Source organism: Anolis carolinensis, chromosome 3 (genome assembly GCF_035594765.1).
Source record: "Anolis carolinensis isolate JA03-04 chromosome 3, rAnoCar3.1.pri, whole genome shotgun sequence".
NCBI classification, from domain to species: domain Eukaryota; kingdom Metazoa; phylum Chordata; class Lepidosauria; order Squamata; family Dactyloidae; genus Anolis; species Anolis carolinensis.
In genome coordinates this window covers 50,318,467-50,338,790 of record NC_085843.1, presented here as the reverse complement: position 1 = coordinate 50,338,790, position 20,324 = coordinate 50,318,467, and the positions used below count along the sequence as shown (strand labels likewise).

Here is a 20,324-nt window from a genome sequence, read left to right as displayed (position 1 = left end):
CTGTAACTTTAAGATCTGTGCCAGGTTTACAACCTTGTATGAATAAACATCCTTTTTTGAAGTTTTCCAGACTCAGTCATTCAATATCTTTAGGACAGCTTATAGGGATTTGCAGTTCGCCCGGACAAAGGACGGCACGTTTCAGCTTTATAGTTTTTTTATTGTCTGGCGAACGGCACAGTTTTGAGGACGATCAGCGGTTTTTCCGCTTGAGCTAGCCTGCACGGCCATAGAGACTTTGCTTTTGTTGGTCTGTTGCAGTGAAGCTTGCTGCCAGGCCGATAGGCAAGTGAGAGAGTGGGGCTCCATTCCTTCAGCCTCTGCAGTATCCTGCTCTTCAGCTCGCGTGTGTGCGAGTAGCCCCGCGGCTGCTTCTGCAATTGCACAGCTGTGCAAAACCCAGCAATCTACCCTGAGCTCCTTCGGCGGCAGGCATCGAGCCGCGGAGCTCCAGCAGTAGTTCTTGGGCTCACACGGAGGTGTTGAGTCCAGAAGCACCAGGCCGGGACCCAGATAAGCCTGGCAACTCCGAAAGAAAGTTCTGGCTGAGTCTTCACAGTGGCTAGGATCTCGGCCGGGACAGTCGCCTGGCGGTGGTGACCTGCCTCATCGTCCAGCAGTGGTGACCTGCCTCATCATCCTGCGGTGGTGACCTGCCTCATCGTCCTGCGGTGGTGACCCGTTTCATCGACCTGCGGTGGTGACCTGTTTCATCGACCTGCGGCGGTGACCTGTCTCATCGTCCTGCGGTGGTGACCTCCCTTCACAGCGGGGAGGAGGCGTCTCTTCTCTCCTCCTTTCCAAAGCCAGCCTCGGTGCTCCTTCGGCGGCAGGCCTCGAGCCGCAGAGCACAAGGTGCTTGAAAATTTGGCGAAGTCGCCATTTTGGCAGTTTACGTCACTCGGGCAAGCCAGGTATCAAGTGGCAAGTTGCTGTCAGTTGGCATTTTGCAGCTTGCCCACCAAAGTCTGGCGCCAAAGGTCACAATCTTTGTAAAGTATAGTTACTTAGTGATATATATTGCTATGGTTAAGTGCTGTGCATTGTATTATATATTGCATTTGCTTTTATTGTAAATTTACTTGCAGGTATATTGCATTTGCCTTTGTTGTAAATTTACTTGCTATTAAGAATATATAATGTCTATGCAATTTCAAGATGATACAAATGGTATATCTCCTTCTGAGGCTGAAATTAGGAATGAAAGGCCCCAAAGGATAAAGCACCCTTCAGCCACGATGCTAGCCCATCTAATAGATGAAAAGGAGCTCCTCCATGTGAGGTTAGGTTCGGCATGGGAGCGCATTGTAACATTAATGGGCAGAATAGAGAGCTTGGGTATTACAAGGGTGCCATCCATATTACAGACAGACCTTGAAGAGACCTTCGGTCTTTGGAGGGGTTTGGTGTCTAAGATAGTCCAGGTCCTCGAGCGCATTAACGCCAAGGATTCAGAGTTAGAAATAGTGAGTGTTTTAGCTGACACTAATGAGAAAGAAAATAGGGTGAGGGCAATCCTAGCTTCCTTATGCAGCCATGAGACCAATCTTTTAAAATCACCTGCTGTGGCACTTAGTCTTAAGTCCAACCGCTCTAGCCAGGTATCTAAACTAAGGGAGCGTGCATCGTCTAAACACAGCCACTCTAGCAAGTCTTCTGCTGCTGGGAGTGCCATCTCTTCCCTAGCTGCCTTGCACATTAAGGAGGCTGCACGTCTGGAGCTGCAGAGTAAAGTGGCGGGGGCGGAGGCTGATGCTAAGGCAGCTGATCTCACCCTTCCCTTTAAAGAAGAAGAGCAACGACTGCAAATAGAACAGGCCCATAGACAAAGCGAAATGCAAATAGAACAGGCTCGTATAGAGATGCTTAGAATAAAGATGGATGCCGCAGCCAAAAGGGTAAGGGCTGAGACTTTGGCCAAAGCCCTAATTGAGCCACTCACAGAAGAAAATGTAAGCCAGTTACCAATACAGGATCCTTCTGCCAAAGTGTTTGCGCACCTTGGCAGCATGAACAGCCAGTTTTCGGATGAGGAACAGGAAGACTTCTCTCCTTACCCAGAGCAGGGCCCCAAAGTCACTTTTGAGTTTCCTGCAGAGCAGAGCGTCATAGCGGGGAGCTCACCCTTGCTCGAGCTACCTGTGCCTCCTGCTAAAACCCTAGGTCAGTCAATCAGGGCCTCAAGGCCGAGTGCTAGTTGGCCCCTACAGACAGCTGCACAGGGAGCCATCGATTCGTCAGTGGTCGATGTCATCCCTCCAAGAGGCCAAAGGTTGACGCAAGGTGCACGGTGGGAGTCCACTCCACAACAGCAAACTCCTCAATTGTTCCCTTCGACGCCAGAGTCCCAGCTTGTCTCCATCATCAGAAGCCCCAGAAGAGATCTTAAGGACAAGGGTGTCGAAAAGTTTTCGGACAAGCCTGAGGAATTTCTTCTCTGGAAGGCCACCTTCCAGAGAGCAATCAGAGACTTAAAGTTATTGCCTGAGGAAGAACTGACTCTTCTGGCTGCATGGTTGGGCCCAGCCTCATCCTCACAAGTTAAGAAGATCTACGCAGCCCACGTAGCCGATCCCGACAAAGCCCTGGAAAAGGCCTGGGCCAGGTTGCAGCAGAGGTATGGGGCCAGCACAGAGATTGAAGCATCTCTTATGGACAAGCTCCAAAGGTTCCCAGCTTTAAAACTCAAAGACTTCAAACTCTTGTGGGACCTCAGCGATCTCCTTACGGAATTAGAGTCGGCCAAGGAGAATCCAGAACTGCCCGGTTTGAGGTGCCTCGATCAGCACCTGTCCCAGAGGCAGATCTTGACCAAGCTGCCCTTCACTTTGCAAGAACGCTGGGGACAGGAGGTCTTCAACTACAAGGAGGCCCACTCCCAGGCATACCCTCCATTTTCTCATTTGGTCCAGTTCATCACCAGGGCGGCCAGAGAAAGGAATGATCCACAGACGGGCCTCCCCACCTTATACCAAGGGACCCAGCCAGAGAAGGCACCTAAAGTGGAGAAAAAACCATCCAGAGAGGCCAAAAGACCGGTTAGTGTTAAGGCTGTTGAAACTCAGCACAGGGCCAACGAATCCAAGTCAGAGGTGAAGGAGGTGCTCTGCCCCATTCACCAAAAGCCTCACAGTTTGGCCAACTGCCGGGAATTTGGCAAGAAGCCTTATAAAGAAAGACAACAGATTGTTCAGAAGCTGGGCATATGTTTTAGGTGCTGTGGAGCAACTCTTCACTTTGCATCCAACTGCAAAGAGGACGTCAAATGCGCAAGGTGTAACAGCCTTAAGCATTGCACCGCGATGCACAACTCTGACGCTGTCTCCCACGCCAAAGGGGACACGTTTTCCAAAAAAGGGTCATTTACTGAAGCCACCAACACGCAGGCCGCGTCACGGATGCAGGAGGATGCTCCATCGGTCGCCTGCACTAAACTATGCTCTGACGCGCACCAGCTCAGAGTCTGCCATCCCATCTGCCTAGCAGATGTATATCCAGCCAGAAGACCTTGGCTTAAAAAGAGACTTTACGTGGCTTTGGATTCACAAAGCGACGCCTCCCTGGCGACTCCAGAGTTTTTCCAACTGTTTGACATAAAAACCCAGACGGTCGACTACACCATGTCCACCTGTGTAGGGAAGAAGAAGTTGCAGGGTCGCATAGCATCCGGCTTTGTTGTCTCCTCTTGTGACCAGAAGAGACTGTTCGAGTTACCAGACCTCATTGAGTGTTCCTCTATTCCCCGGAACAAAAGGCAGATTGTCACCAGAGAAGTCGTGGAAGCCCATCCTCACTTGCGAAGGCTGAAGAACGCCTTACCTGCTTTCCGTCCAGATGTGGACATTGCCCTTCTGCTTGGTGCGGACTGTCCGAACTTGTTCTATGTGAACGACCAAGTTAAGGGACCTCCAGGGGCGCCCATTGCTCAGCTGCTACCACTAGGCTGGACAGTTACAGGCCCAGTGTGCATAAATAGGATGCACCCTCCATCGTCGGTGGGCACTCGTCAAGCGCACGTGCTTCAAGGCAGTCGCCCCACACTAATGCATAGCTGTTTGAGTCATATCTCGGTCTATTGTCAGGGGATAACACCAGAGTATTCTTCCATCTTTGAAGTCTCCGAAAGGGATGAAACTACAGCGCTTTCCAAAGATGAACAGAGGTTTTTAGAGATCATGAACTCTCAAGTTTCCCGGAGTCCAGAGGGAAATTGGATAGCCCCTCTGCCTTTTAAAGCAGAAAAACCCACTTTGCCAAACAACAGGCATGTGGCAGAAAATAGACTCTGGTCACTGAAGAAGAAGATGCAGAAAGACCCCAAGGTAAAAGAGCAAATCGTTGGCTTTATGGAAGACATGTTCCAAAGTAACTACGCCGAGGTCTCTGATCAAAGTGAGGTCAATGAAGAAAACTGGTTCCTGCCTTTCCATAAAGTCACGCATCCCCAAAAGCCTAACAAGGTCCGAATTGTATTCGATGCCAGTGCCACATGCCAAGGCATTTCTCTTAATAATGTTTTGCTAAAGGGACCAGAGTCTGTTCCAGAAATAACAGCCTGCAAGACCACCACTGCAATCAAGACAGGCCAAAGATCTTACCTGGAACTGCACCGCTTTGAGCATTTTTCAGAGTGGCGCAGTCTTCAGAGAGCAGTTGCTAGGCTCATACATCGCTTAGTCTGCAAAGATAGTCAGCCTTTGCAAGTTCAGGACATGCTGAAAGCTAAGGGAGTAATACTCAGGTCAGTTCAGAGGCATGAGTTTAGTCTAGAAATAGCCAGGTTAGAACAAGGGCTTAACACCCCCAGCCGGAGTTTCTTGCGTGAGCTGAACCCATTTCTGGATAAAGAGGGCATTTTGAGAGTGGGAGGGAGGTTAGCTAAGGCTAAACTCAAAGTGTGTATAAAGAACCCCATCATTGTACCCCCCAATAGCCATATTGCTTTGTTGTTGGTTCGTCACTACCATGAGAAAATTCACCATCAAGGTAGAACTCTGACTGAGGCGACCCTTAGAAATGAAGGCCTGTGGGTGGTAAATGCTAAAAGTTTGGTCAGCAGTGTTATTTTCAAATGTGTTAAATGCAGGCACCTTAGGCGAAACTGTCAAAGTCAGTTAATGGCAGAACTACCTCAGGATAGGACTTTGACAGACCCACCCTTTTCCCATGTGGGAATCGATGTGTTTGGTCCTTGGGAAATTGTTACCAGAAAAACCAGGGGTGGTGTTGTAAATAACAAGAGGTGGGCAGTTTTGTTTACTTGTTTAGTAATACGAGCTGTCCATATAGAAGTCATAGAAGGAATGGACACTTCATCATTTTTAAACGCATTGAAAAGGTTCATAGCCCTCAGAGGGCCAATTAAGTCAATTCGGTCGGACTGTGGCACCAATTTTGTAGGTGCGACCAAAGAACTCAATTGTGTGTCTAGGTTTGGGAGAGACCCAAAGGTTCAGAACTTTACGAATACTGAACAAATTATGTGGACTTTCAATGTTCCCCACGCCTCCCATATGGGTGGTGTTTGGGAGAGGATGATTGGTATTAGTCGCAAAATCCTTAATGCCATGTTTTTGAGTCATAGGTCATTGACGCATGATGTTTTGGTGACACTTATGGCTGAAGTTACCACAATTATCAACAACCGGCCGCTGGTTCCCCTTACCAGTGACCCTGAGAACTTACAACCACTGACTCCTGCACTTATTTTGACACAAAAGGTGCCAGGATGGAAGGACATCATGTTGCCAGTTCCGGACGGAACTCACCGTGCCCTGTGGAAACAGGTGCAGTCCTTGGCCAACCACTTTTGGAAAAGGTGGAAAGCTGAGTACTTAAGCCAGCTTCAAGCTAGAAGAATCTGGCAAAGCCCACAGGACAACATTGAGGTTAACAACGTTGTGTTGTTAAAGGACAAAGACTTGCCCCGCCATGCGTGGCCCATGGGCATTGTATTAAAGACCTTTCCTTGCCCGGACGGTAAGGTCAGGAAAGTTCAATTAAAGACTTGCAACAGAGACAAAGTGTCCATTTTGGACAGACCAATTAGTGACCTCGTGTTGCTTATTGGAGATGTTTAAAGTTCTAGTGTTTGTATTGTCATATGTGCAAATGTGTTTGTATTTTGGGGTGGTAAATTCCCACATCCTGGGAATTTAAGCGGGGAGTGTTCCGTCCCCCAGGACGATGGTTTGCCTTACCTATTGGTCGTTTGTTTGTTTTCCCTCCTTTGCATTTTGTTTCAGCCTCTGGCTGCAAAAGCCCAGGAAAGGTGGCTTGGAGTCTGCAAGAGCTGGCTGCAGTTTTCTTTGCAATGATTGGTCAAAGAGTACAACATCTTAGGACCGCCCTTTTTTACCAGGGTCTAGTCTCCATTTTGGAGCCTCATTTTGGCTATAGTCTTCCAACGTGCTGCAGCTGTGCAAAGCTAACTGGGACAAATCATCCTCAAAACCAGGCCAATCTAAGCCTATCCAAATTAGATAAGTATTGAATTATACTGATCTGGAATAGGAAATCTAGTTAGAGGAGCAGGGTTATTCCGTCGCTTCTAGAACTAATCTTTGCTGTAAAGATAGGGAAGGAAAGAGTTTCTCCTTCTAATATAGACAGCGTGATTAGGGTATAGTGGTTTTATAATCACCTTTGCCTTCTGGAACCAGGGATAATTCTGTAACTAAAACCTATAGAAATTTGTTTCATTTTCTGTAACTTTAAGATCTGTGCCAGGTTTACAACCTTGTATGAATAAACATCCTTTTTTGAAGTTTTCCAGACTCAGTCGTTCAATATCTTTAGGACAGCTTATAGGGATTTGCAGTTCGCCCGGATAAAGGACGGCACGTTTCAGCTTTATAGTTTTTTTATTGTCTGGCGAACGGCACATTAATATTCTTAAACTTCTGGTTTTCAGAAATAGCTTGGCTCTAAGATCAGCTTCCTCTATGTTTATACAGTAGAGTCTCACTTATCCAACACTCGCTTATCCAACGTTCTGGATTATCCAACACAGTTTTGTAGTCAATGTTTTCAATATATCGTGATATTTTGGTGCTAAATTTGTAAATACAGTAATTACTACATAGCATTACTGTATATTGAACTACTTTTTCTGTAAAATTTGTTGTATAATATGATGTTCTGGTGATTAATTTGTAAAATCATAACCTAATTTGATGTTTAATAGGCTTTTCCTTAATCTCTCCTTATTATCCAACATATTCGCTTATCCAACGTTCTGTCGGCCCGTTTATGTTGGATAAGCGAGACTCTACTGTACTATCAGTTGGGTGTTGTTGTTGTTGTTGGGATCGAATTTTGGGATATAGGGGCAGTGTGGAAAGTCCCTGAGAGATCAGTCATGGGTTTCTTTGTCAGAAGTTCAGTGTTCTCCACAGTTCACAACCTACAAGTGATAGTTTTACTGTTTAAAATTTCACTACAACTCCATTGTTTTTGTTTACTTCAGCAAAGGCGTGTATATGTGTATATATAACTTCTGGTGTGAGAGAATTTGCCATCTACAAGGACGTTGCCCAGGGGGCGCCCAGATGTTTTACCATCCAGTTTCTCAAGTTGCTCCTGACACAAAAAAGTGTATACTTATGCACATTTTTCTCACACAGAAATATCTCTCTGCCTACCTTTCTATACACACATTCATGAATATAAATGGCAAGCTACACTGGGCAACGTTCTTTGTTAAACTTGAACATACACTAGATCATTACCCAGTAGTTTACATGTGTAGTACAGTCAGAAAAACACTAGATGGCAGCAAATGATCTTGAAGTTTGTTAGGCAGCTGACAAAAATGAAAGAACTTTGAAATGAGAACTGTGTTGTAATTAACTCAGTGCAGAACAATTGTTTATTTATTTATTATTTTATTTACTATATTTATACTCTGCTCTTCTCAACCCCAAAGGGGATTCAGAGCGGCTTACAGATTATGGCAAAATTCAATGCCATATTATACAACAAATAATAAATAAACATATCAAATTATAAAACAATTAAAACATATAAATGTAATAAAACAGATTAAAACATCATTTTAATGGAGCAGATGTTCCGTCAGGGGAGGAATGAGACACAAACCTGGGATCACGGTGGTCGCGTTCACTCGAGAGGGCCAAGGTGAATCAAGGACCATGGCCGGAAGAAACAAATATCTGTGCTGACCCCTGGATGCCAAAATGGAGGCTGGTCAAGATGGAGTCTGGCAACACCAAGCAGCCAGAGTGAATCCCCAGGAGTAGTAATTGCACTTAAATGGGAATACATTAGGTAAACAGAGCAATGCAATGCAAGGCTATGAAGGAATCTATTTCCTTTAACACCATCCACATCAAACCATTTGTATACTTCAAAAATATACATTTAACAACACAACTTTTTCTAGTCTTCTTTTTTTTCTCAGATCTCATTAATTGCCCACTTGTTATACCATACTTGTCCACTCATGACTTTACTTTTTTTCCCTCTTCTTCCGCTCAGATTAACTAGTCCTAATATACTCTTTATTGTTATTGTATGCCTTCACATTCATTTCTGACCTATAATTACTCTAAGGAAGACCTATCACAGGGATTTGCTTTCTTCTAAGGCTGAAAGAGTGAAAACTCCAAGGCAATCCAGTGGGTTTCCATGCCTGAGTATGGATTCAAACCCTGGTCTCCAGAGTGCCAGTCTAATGCTCAGAGCCATCACTTCACATGAGCTATCACACGCTCTTTAACTATAGGAGCAAATTATGCAGACTTTACTATGGGATATCGGCAAATGCATAATAGAAAGCTAAAGTACACAGGTTAGGACTCTAGACCAGTGGTTCTCAACCTGTGGATCCCCAGGTGTTTTGGCCTACAACTCCCAGAAATCCTAGCCAGTTTACCAGCTATTAGGATTTCTGGGACTTGAAGGTCAAAACATCTGGGGACCCACAGGTTGAGAACCACTGGTCTAGATCTATATCCACTCAATCCCAAGTGGAATAGGCCAATTTAATCAATGGATCTTATATAAGTGTTAGCTTACCAATTCTCAATGATTCAATATGTCTATTCCCTTTAGAAGTAACAATTAGATTTATACAAACTGCCACCTAGAGCTATTTGTGTGGATGTAAAAAGAATAGGGTCGCCAAAAGCTTGACAAAGCTCCTGCAGCTGTAATGGATGTGTAGAAGAGGGAATTTCAGCAACACTTGCAGATAACCATTAAAATAACTATTAAAAAGTATATGAGCTCTACAATAGTTCAATACTATACTCTAAACCGATGACCCCAGCTCTACTTCCAGGGTAAAAATCCCCCACAGAAGTACAGGCAGTCCCCAAGTTACAAACATCCAACTTGCAAATTATTAATAGTTAAGGACAGGGGTGAGACAACAAGAAGTGAGAAAAATCTTCCCCTCGGAAGGGAAATTCACTCCTCAAAAGAGTCATCATGGAGAAAAGGTGCATCTACTGAAGCTGTATTGTTTCCACAAGTAGCCAGTTTTTTCAAAATCCAATTACTACAGGGACAGAAAATGAGGTGAAGTCTTCTGAACAGGGACACAGCAAAGCGCAGGGCATTAACCCTTCCCTATGCTATCCAAACTTCCTATCTATCTATCTATATGGCTGAAGTTACACTAAAAATGTACCTGTTCCAACTTTAACTTTATGAATTGAACTTAAGAACAAACCTACAGAACCTATCTTGTTCGTACCTTGGGGACTGCCTGTACTCGAAATATGGAAAGGGACTTCCAATGGAAAGAAATGGCCCTTATACATAGACATGCTTTTGGTGTGTGTCTGAGCACTAAGAGATTCACTCGGAATAAAATACTAAAGGAAAACAAAGGGGGGAGGGAAGTCTGACCTATCAAACCATGGCACGGGCAAGCAAAAATACATGATTTTACAATACACAGAATATTTAAAGAATAAATACAATCTTTTTTAAAAATCCTAATGTTCACAAACATTTTTAAATAAATAACAGTTATTCAATATTAGTATGCTAAGCTATTGATTCAGTAACCCTTGTATCAAATGCAGCAGCTGAATACATTTTTTCTGTATAAATATAACAGTAGTTATTGTTAAAAGCTCTAAAAGATGTTTTTTCTCCAAAGAATTTTCATCTGTCGGGAAGCTTTCCTTCAGGATGTGATTTCACTGGGACTTCTTGCAGAGTATAAATATATTTTCTATCTACTACCGTCCCAGGATATGCTGGAAAAACCTGGCATAAAAAGACAAACAGGTTATTACAAAATTACAAAGGGAAAGGACTATTGTAGAAGGCTGATAGTGACATGCATATTTGTTTTCCTCAGCAATTGTCCCCGGGAAACATTTGTTTATGCTTATATTACATTGCTTAATATCCATGTCAGACAGGATGACTTCTTCCTGCTATGTAAATCAAGGCTATTTAGCTTGACTCTTGCTCTAATCTTTGCAGGATTTTGCAATATTATAACAATTTATTATGGTTATTTCATAAATTACATTTTTTAGAACACTGGAACCCATTATTTCCTTATTTAGACCAGGAGTGAGAGAAAATGTGACCATGGAGTGACATGCAGCCTCCAAGGGCCCCTTCTACACTACCATATAAAATCCAGATTATCTGTTTTGGACTGAATTATATGGCAATGTGGACTCATATAATCCAGTTCAAAGCAGATAATGTGGATTATCTGATTTAATAATCTCGATTATAAGGCCATGTAGAGAGGTCAAGGTTAATTGTGTGGCTCTTAAACCTTTCAGCCTCCCTGGATTGTTGGGGAATGTGATAGAAAGTAGTGTATCTCACAAGGTAAGTAATTGATCTACACTGAAGAATTAATACAGTTTGACTCCACTTTAAACTGGCATGACTCAATACCACAGAATCATGGGAGCTGCTGTTTTATGTGGTCTTCAGCCTTATCTGCCAAAGAGTGCTGGTACCTCAACAAGCTTCACATCCCAGGATTCATAGCACCATCAAAAGAAAGCATCAGGCCACTCACTGGGTTGAAATTGATGTGATTTTAAAAACAAACTTAGTAACGAAAGAAGTTTTTGTTGTTGCTAAATGCATTTAAGGATGCATCTACATCAAGCATGGGCAAACTTCAGTCCTCCAGGTGTTTTGGACTTCAACTCCCACAATTCCTAACAGCCTACTGGCTGTTAGGAATTGTGAGAGTTGAAGACCAAAACACTTAAAGGACCGAAGTTTGCCCATGCCTGATCTACATCACAGAATTAATGCAGTTTGATACCACTTTAACTGTAGTTTGCTGAGGCACCAGCACTCTTTGACAAAGAAGGCTGAAGGACTTGTAAAACTACAACTCCCAGGATTCCATATTATCAAGCCATGGTGATTAAAGTAATGTCAGTTATTCAGAACCTGGCAGGATTTAGATGGTGCCACAGAAACCCTATGCCACAGATACCTATTTCTTAACTTCTGTTTGTTTATAATTTTGAGTTTGTCAAATTAAAACAAGGTGGTTTTGTTTCTTGGAAGACTTACCCAACATTGTCTTTTTTCTGCCCGAAGTACTTTCCAGCAGCAGCAGAATAGGAAAAATAGAAGAATCAGAGCAACCAAAATGCTGATAGTAAGTGTGATGTCAGTTCCTGGATTTTTGTTTGGAGCTGGATATAGGAAAGTAACAAATTAGAATAGCTATTGGAGCAGTTTTCAAAGAGGAATAGAAAGCATATAGAATAGTTAAAATTCATGATTATGACATGTGTTGTTCAGTGACTCACTATTAGAGAAATCTAAGTAGCACACCAAAACATGTATCTCGGGGTTCCATAAAATGGAGTTATAGCAGTTAAGATGGTATCATAATGTTGATATCATATATATGCTGGTGTCTTGTTAGTGACACATGCCAGCAAAGTCCATTTAAACATGCCATTTTTGGTCATTGTGGTGGATGATATTCCCTTCTTTTCTCAGCAATATCCAAAGATCTCTACCAAGATTCAAAGTGGTCTTTTGATAGCATCCCTAGCCATTCTGTTCCTGATGGGAAAAGGAAGGGATCACATATGTGTCTGGTTATGTTTCTGTAGCCAGATCCATAACGTCATATGCTCAGACCTCTGAAGAACCACAGTAGATCTCCACTGAGATGTCCTCAATCTGCTTTTGTTAGGGGGTTCATAGCTAGATGCTTCTCCAGTGTGGAATTCTTAAGATCTGTTTAAGGTTCTCAGCCAGTATATGTATTATAGGCAGGAGCACAGATGTAAAGATGCAAGGAGCCCAAGGGTTTGGAAAAACATGACTACTCTGAAGAGGGAATCCATCACATCATACTTTGTTTTGTTTCCTATTCTAGCTCAAATTGGTGAAATTGTAATGCATTATGGAGATGTTCTGGCATGGGAAAATTTTGGAGAATAGAAGAAATACTATACTGCAACATGTGTGCTCAAATGGGAGGCTGTCATTACTTTGGTCCATGTCTTTCCTGCAATGTTAACCACAGAACGCCACAATAGAATACAAGCATGCTCAAGAAATGTGGCTTTGAAACAAAAGATGCCAAAAAGTCTTATTCAGACTTACTTTCTTCCATCACAGTCACAGGTACAGTCAATTCTTGTGTAGTGTTTAAAGATGGATGATGAATAACACAGGTAATCGGGTTCTCATGGAAAACTTGAGAGGATATGTGAGTGAAATTGCTGACCACAGTCATTGTCTTGTTGGAGTGCTGGATGACATATTCCTTTGGCTTGATAAGGAGATGTTTGTTCGCCTTCCAGGTGATCACTGGCTCTGGCTTCCCTGTTGCTGAGCAACTGATTTCCAGCACCCCTTCTCCAGCACTGTCTGGATCAATAACGTGCTTCACTGTCACCCTAGGTTCTGTGAGAGCTTTGACACAAAAAGGAATGAAAAAAATTAGAGTTTTGTCCCCAGGAGTAAGTGAAATCCTATTGCTTCCTGATGCTTACAAGTTGGACCAAATGTGGTACTAGTTTCTCAGGCCCCTTCTACACAGCTGTATAAAATCCAGATTATCTGTTTTGAAGTGGATTATCTGGCAGTGTCAACTCAGGTAATTCAGTTCAAAGCAGATAATAAGGATGATCTGCCTTGATATTCTGGACTATATGGCAGTATATGCTGGTATAATGAAAGCTAACTGCTGCTGGTGAGATTTGTAAACATACAGTAACTGTATTTTTATTTTTCAGTTTAAAGAAATTAAAAAGTAACTTTTCAAGCTCTGTACTGTCCATTCTAGGTGCTTTCTGTGCAGTTAAAGAGGGTGGTGATACTTAGGGCCCTTCCACACAGCCATATAACCCAGAATATCAAGGCAGAATATCCCAAAATATCTGCTTTGAACTGGCTTATCTGAGTCCTTACTGCCATGTATTCCACTTCAAAGCAGATAATGTGGGTTTTTATACTACTTATATATTCTACTTATTTATTCTCCTTATATAACGTGCTTCACCTTTATTCTCAGAAATATCTCTGATAGCTGATGACATTCTCCCCCTATCTCTTTCAAAAACATTATTCTTTGGGAGTTGTTGTAGTGAATAGAGAGAAATAGGTGGATTAATTAAAAAAACTATGCAAGGCAGATAGCAAAAGCTTTGTTTAAATTTAATTCTGCTCTTGTCTTTATTGTTTGAGAGATAATACAAAGCCACCTTCCTCCTTTCCATATTGTGGGGTTTTCTGCCTTGATATTCTGGGTTATATGGCTGTGTGGAAGAGCCCTAGGTCTACATTGCCAGATAATCTAGTTCAAAGCAGATAATCTGGATTTTATACAGCTGTGTAGAAGGGGCCAAGTATACTCTGTTAGATATCTCCTTACATCACCTTTCACTTCCCCCTTTCTATTATTTCTTCTATTAATAACAGTATTTATGGGGAGTTTGGTTAGAATATCCAAAGGACACCTGACCTGTTATGGAAATGGCAAACTATATATTTGTAAAGATACAACTAACTAATAATTAATTTATTATCCCCAATTTTTTTCTTTTCCTTCCCTTGTCCTCCAACTTCCCACTTTCCTAGTAAATGTTTAATAAAATTATTTGGGAGGGGGGAGATCAAATAACTTACCATAAACCCTAAGACATGTCTTGGCTGAGATAGCTCCCAAGGGGAATGTGTTGAAGATACAGTCATAACAGCCTTCATCAGTCAAAGTAGCCATGTGGAAGGTGATGGCAGAAATTGTCATGCCACTTTGGAAAAGTTGCACATTACTTTGATATTTCCCCAGTACCCTAGAGCCATGGGATTCGCTGTATGTAGCTATGTTGGTTTTGGTTTTTTCATGCTCCTTCTGCCAGGTGACCTGAACAATGTCATGCTTTCCAGCCAACTGGCAGCGTAAAGTCACATTGGTTCCAACTGTAACTGTTTGTACAGACTTGTGAATTACTTGTTCTGCACCTGCAAAAGACATTCATGATGCTAAATGCTTAATATAAAAGAAAGAAATTCTACTTTTAGTCCTGACTATATTAGAGCTTTTGAATCAACTTGGTGTGCCTATATGGGCCCACCTATACTTCCATTAAAAAGGTAAAGATTTTCCCCTGACTTTAAGTCTAGTCATGTCCAACATTGGAGGTTGGTGCTCATCTCCATTTCTAAACTGAAGAACGGCATTGTCTGCAGCCACCTCCAAGGTCATGTGGTCGGCATGACTGCATGATTGCCATATAATCTAGAATATCAAGGCAGATAATCCACATCATCTGCTTTGAACTGGATTATCTGCCATATAATCCAGTTCAAAGCAGATAATCTGGATTTTATACAGCTGTGTAGAAGGGACCTATGTTGACTTGCAATTCAGCAATTGGTTCAATGGTTTGCCTTTAGTTGAAACATCCAACAGAAGTCTAGCCATTTTTATCAGCTATAATAGCTATCTGCAAGTACCGTAAATAAGATTATATGACAATACAATTCTCTAGAGAGGGAAAAGAAATAATAACCTTTCTCAGGTCTTCCTTGAAAGGACAATCTGATATAGAAACATTTCCTCTCTATCATTAAATGCGGGGATTCTTGGCAGTTAGAGAAGTGAGAGAAAGATACGTTATTCCTGTTGAGAATACTGAATATATCCCAAATATGATCATTATGCTTCTACAATTTCATCATTTTCCAGTCTTAACCTGGTGTTCATCACAAGATTTAAACTTTTTCCCCATTCCTAAGTTTGATTTGTCATATTTGTTTAAAAAAGAGAGCTTGTGAAATGTATTTTCATTTCAATGCACAGTTCTTCTAATGATATTCAATTTAGTCTAATATACACATTTCACCATTTTGTTTACTATACATGTACAGTATTAACAATGTTCATAATATAATGCACTGTAATTTAATTTCCTCTGCTTTTTATTTCCTAGCCTATCAGTTCACAAGTGCAGAGTTTGGTAATTATACACGAAAATATAAACTGAACAATTTTGTTCCACAATTCTTAGTCCAGGTATATATTTTCATGAGCCATTGTGCCACCAATCAAGTCCCACTTTCCCCTTCACTGCAGTTATTTCAATGAACTGTTTTTACACTGCATGTTAGCACTAGCAAATTCTTTTATCAGTTGTGGGGGTTGGCCCTTGTGATCCCCTCCAATTCTATGATTCTACTAAATCTAATCAGCCCAGAGCTACGTGAGATGCTACTATACTGCTACCAATATCATCCTTTACATTCCCAAAATTGTTCCATCTGCAGCATTTAACACAATTCCATCAAGAAAGGAAAATGTCATTTTCTCTTGACATAAACTTGTGCCATAGAATCACCACAACTAGAATAATTTTGGCAGCATCTTTATGGTGGCTTTGTCTATAAAACTAATATTCTATACAAAGAACCAGCTGCTTAGCAAGTGGATTACTCACCAATCACATCAGTCCAGAAGATACAGACAAAAAAAGATGTGAAGATCATCTTGTCTCTTTGGGACCTTGCACACTAATGATGTTTGCTTCTGGCTTTTGATATGTAGCTTAGTTGGTAGGAAGTGTGTCATTTTAGAGAACTTGGGAGGAAGAAAAACTCAAATATGCTTCCTAAATGTCATGTGACATTCCCAGGGGGTTTTGACTTTCATGAAAACCACGTTGAGATCCATCTATAGCAGCTAAAAATCCCCAGAGTTTAAACAAATACATTATAATTACAAACCAAAGGTGTGTGTGTGGGTTTCCATTTAACTGATTTGAGCAGCCTGTGGTTTGAGTTTCATAGTGAACATTATAGCTGCAGTATTTTTGGGGAAATAGCACAGGTGTCGTGCGTATCTAAAAATACATAAATGGAAGCCTATCACTAGTCTGACAGCAAGACAAGCTTTCTACCTGTTTGTTTAGTTTAATGAATTCTATTTTATATTGCAAATGAACCCTTGATAATTTCATATTGGTGGACTTTAGTAGGAAGGAGAATTTTACATCAACTTGTATCAATTTTACAACATCCTGATATGAACAGGAGAAAATTAAGTGCTCTAACATATTGATCAGGACACATTAATTTTTTTTCAGTTGCTTAGTGAGGTTCAAGTTCAGTCACGATATTTCTTTGCTATTAGAGCGTGAAAAGAATAGTGTTTTAACCTATAACTTCTATGATGATCCTAGCCAGTATTTGACTTTCTGGGAGCTTGTAGTGGGGAAAGTAACTTTTCTCCAAGAGTCTGACAGAAAGGAAGTACATGCTGTGCTGATAAAAATAACAAGTCACTTCCCCTTTGGAAATGTGGTCATTACATTTTGGTAATAAAGTCAAACTTTAAAAGTAACATTAAACAAGGAAACCAAATTATATGAATGCAATCTAGAGCCCCATATCCTAATCACAGTTAGTGTTTGGGAGCTAGTGGTCTTAATGGTTTGAACAATAGTTCTCAACCAGAGGTTTTGGCCTTCAACTCCCAAAAATCCTATCAGCTGGTAAACTGGCTGGGATTTCTAGGAGTGGTAGGCCAAAACACCTGGGGACCCACTGGTTGAGAACTACTGGGTTAGAAGGTTTTCAGGTCAGTTTCATTTTCTCTCAGCCTGACCGACCTCTGAGGGATCATATGAGGGGAATGTCAGGAAGAAGAGAGGCAGGTTGACATCTGCTTATTGTAGGAAAACCAAAATATAAAAGCAAATAAGAAAAAAAATTAATCCCACCAGACTCCAGGTTGCACATGGAAGAAATAACTCATTTGAGTTTATACAAGATTGTCAAAGAGTTTGTAACTAAATAATCTTTTAAACCCTTTGTTCATATAATGTGTCTATGTGTTACCTGTGCATTTATGGCAATCCTAAGAATGCCATAGGGCTTTCCTAAACAAGGCCTACTCAACAACAATATTTTGTTATGGTCCAAGGACCCTTATTGCACCATAGATGTACACAGTATGCAGAATAATGAGATTAACAACACAAAATGGTTAAAATTTACAACCGTTAAAAACTGTTTAAAACATGTTGGCTAAAACATAGGTAAAAGACTACAAAAAACATCAGCGTGTTTCACCCTGTGTCTAAAATTGGGAATTTTCTAATCCTAGCTGCCTCAGAAAGAAACTTGGCAACCTCCAAGGTCACATGGGGAAAGTCATCAACAAGTAAAAACTTCACATAAAATTTCATCGGACTATCTGGTAAATTTCTTAGTAGGGAGTTGATTATGTGTACTCAAACCTGTTCATAAAAACTCATATGTGGTTTAACACTGCTTTCCTCTGAAATGTAGCCTACTGCACTCGATATTCTTACACTAGTTTGCATTAAAGCCCATAGTGAAGAGTAAAGAGGACTTAAACCAAAAAATAAGAGAGGCAGACTTGGCACTGATAAGATACTCTCTTCAGGAGGAGGAATCTTTCCCCTCTCTTGGGAATGAGAGGGAGGAGGAAGGAGATTACCAGTCATGTTTTTTTATTTTTTATTTTTTGAATACACATACACATATTTACAATTCCCACCACCACCACGAGGATTGTTATCTATCACATATTAATACTTTTTGAGATAGTCCATATAGATTTACATATTACTGTGTTTCCCTGAAAATAAGACAGTGTCTTATATTAATTTTTGCTCCCAAAGATGTGCTAAGTCTTATTTTCAGGGGATGTCTTATTTTTTCATGAATCCTTTCTTGTACCCGACGGAATAGCTCTTTCTTTTTGCGCGCATGTCTAGGGATAGAGAGGCGGGAAAGGCCTTATCCTTCGCGCCACACATGCCTTCCTCAGCGGTGGCAGCTCCCTCCTCCTAGGTCTTACTTTTGGGGGATGTCTTATATTTGGCAATACAGCAAAACCTCTACTAGGTCTTATTTTCAGGGGATGTCTTATTTTGAGGAAAACATAGTATATAACATTGGTATCCTATTTCTTATGACCTTATCTCTAAACTTATTCATAATATAATTCTTGACCCGGTTCTTTCTACAACTTCTCACATTCTATTATCATTACCTTTTGAATCATTTAATTTTACATCCATAATTTCAAATTCCATATGAACCACCACATACTGATATCATTTATTTACTGTCCACTTTGATTTGTCTTTCCATCCCAATATATCACTGCTTGTGTGTGCTCAATTATTGCTTCCTGTGTTTCCCTGTAATTTCCCATTCCTTCTCTCTGTACTAAGACCTTCATTTCTTTTGTTATAACCCAACTGATTCCTAATATTTGATTTGACACATTTTATATAGTCTGCCAGAAGTATTGCACCTGTTTGCATGCCCACATCATGTGAATAAACCGCCCTTTCTGTTGACAACAGAAATGTCAAAGGGGATTACCAGTCATGTGAACAATATCTCGTAACTTCCCAGAGGCCTCTCCTGTTAAGATAATAAACCTGAGCCTTTGCCCTTGGACGTACCTACAAAGTAGAATTAATGCAGTTTAACCTCCATGGCTTAATGCTACGAATCCTGGGAGTTGTAGAAACCAGGAAGAAACCAATATTATTTGGCAGAGAGGAATAAGTATCTTGCACAACTACATCTTTGTGATTTCATAACACTGAGCTACAGCTGTTAAGTGATGCCAAACTGCATCAATTCTTCAGAATAAATCTGCCCACATCTTGAGAAGGAAAAATGTTGATGCCTTGCCCAAGAACTTGAAGGCCTAACTGGAGCTGAATTCAGAAAAAAGGATTCATCCGTACTTGAGGCCTTGTCAATGGACAGTGAAAGGAGCATGAGTGCATTTACGACCTTATCATAAATTCCTGGTGAAGTGTTCCACTTTGCTGGGCTTCTGAGGAAGAAAAAGGGAGCAGCAGGGCAAATCTGTCGCCCTGCGTGCAGCTCCCTCTTGGTAATGCTTTCCCCATCACATGGTGAATGTGTCACCATTGTGAGGAGGCATAACATGGAAAGCCTCCCGTGTTGCTGGGGAAGCGTCTGGCAATACTTTCACCCTGGTTTGGGGCAGGACTTCCACAGGAAGCTCACTTTTGTCATCTGATGTGCAGCGAGCCCATTTGTCCTCCAAATGTGGTGGACATCCTAGGATGCTAAAATCACCCTGTACAAAACTTATGTGTTCTCATTAATGCATTCTTTTTTAATATGTTTGTCCTCAATTTGTCTCGTTCCCTTAGTGACGTAGTCCTACTTCTGAGTGTCCATTGAACCAAACTGAACAAGACCTGACTAGATCAGACTCTCCAAATCAACAAAAAATAGAGTGCAACACAATCTACATTTTGGAAATTATTCAGATTAATGGACAAAAAGGAGGAATGCAAGAAAGGAAGTTCTTGTCGCACCTGAGCCTTGATTCACCTTGCTCTAACACACAAACTCCACAGCAGGTTTGAGTCTTTTTTAGTTTATTAAAGATAAAATAGTAACAAGTTCTTCAAAAAGCAAAAGTAAAGCACCAAAAGTCAGTTACAAATATAGTCTTGAGATATATGTCAGGAACTCACAAGGAATAAACAACATCCCAAGATAGCATGGCAAATTCCAAGGAACATGGATGGGCTGCAATAATAATCCAAAGCACAGCAGGAAAACTGGAGCTTGCTTCTCCGGTAAAAGAAAGTTGCTTTGACAAAAGCTTTTCCCCAAACGCCTATTAACACTCTTTGCAAAACATGAAAGCATTCCCCTGCTCCCTCACCTCCCCCCGCCTGTTTGCAATTCTCACACTACGCCGTACCCTCAATTCCAAACACTCAGCTCTATCTAAGGAGCCCATCCCATCAAGGTCAGCTTGCTTGTTATTTCGCTGAGACTCATTAGTAAGCTGAGAACCTTCCATC

At 41.4% G+C, this 20,324-nt stretch overlaps 1 protein-coding gene across 1 annotated transcript; it reads right to left on the bottom strand.

The window, feature by feature from the left end:
* Positions 1–7,720: 7,720 nt before the first annotated feature.
* Positions 7,721–19,798, bottom strand: LOC103278395 (OX-2 membrane glycoprotein). The gene is made up of 5 exons (XM_008107757.3): positions 15,927–19,798; positions 14,116–14,451; positions 12,589–12,900; positions 11,536–11,660; positions 7,721–10,242 (listed from the first exon to the last, which is right to left on the bottom strand). The coding sequence occupies exons 1-5, from the start codon at positions 15,973–15,975 to the stop codon at positions 10,138–10,140; spliced, it is 927 nt and encodes a 308-aa protein (XP_008105964.1). The 5' UTR covers positions 15,976–19,798; the 3' UTR covers positions 7,721–10,137.
* Between the last annotated feature and the right edge of the window lie 526 nt (positions 19,799–20,324).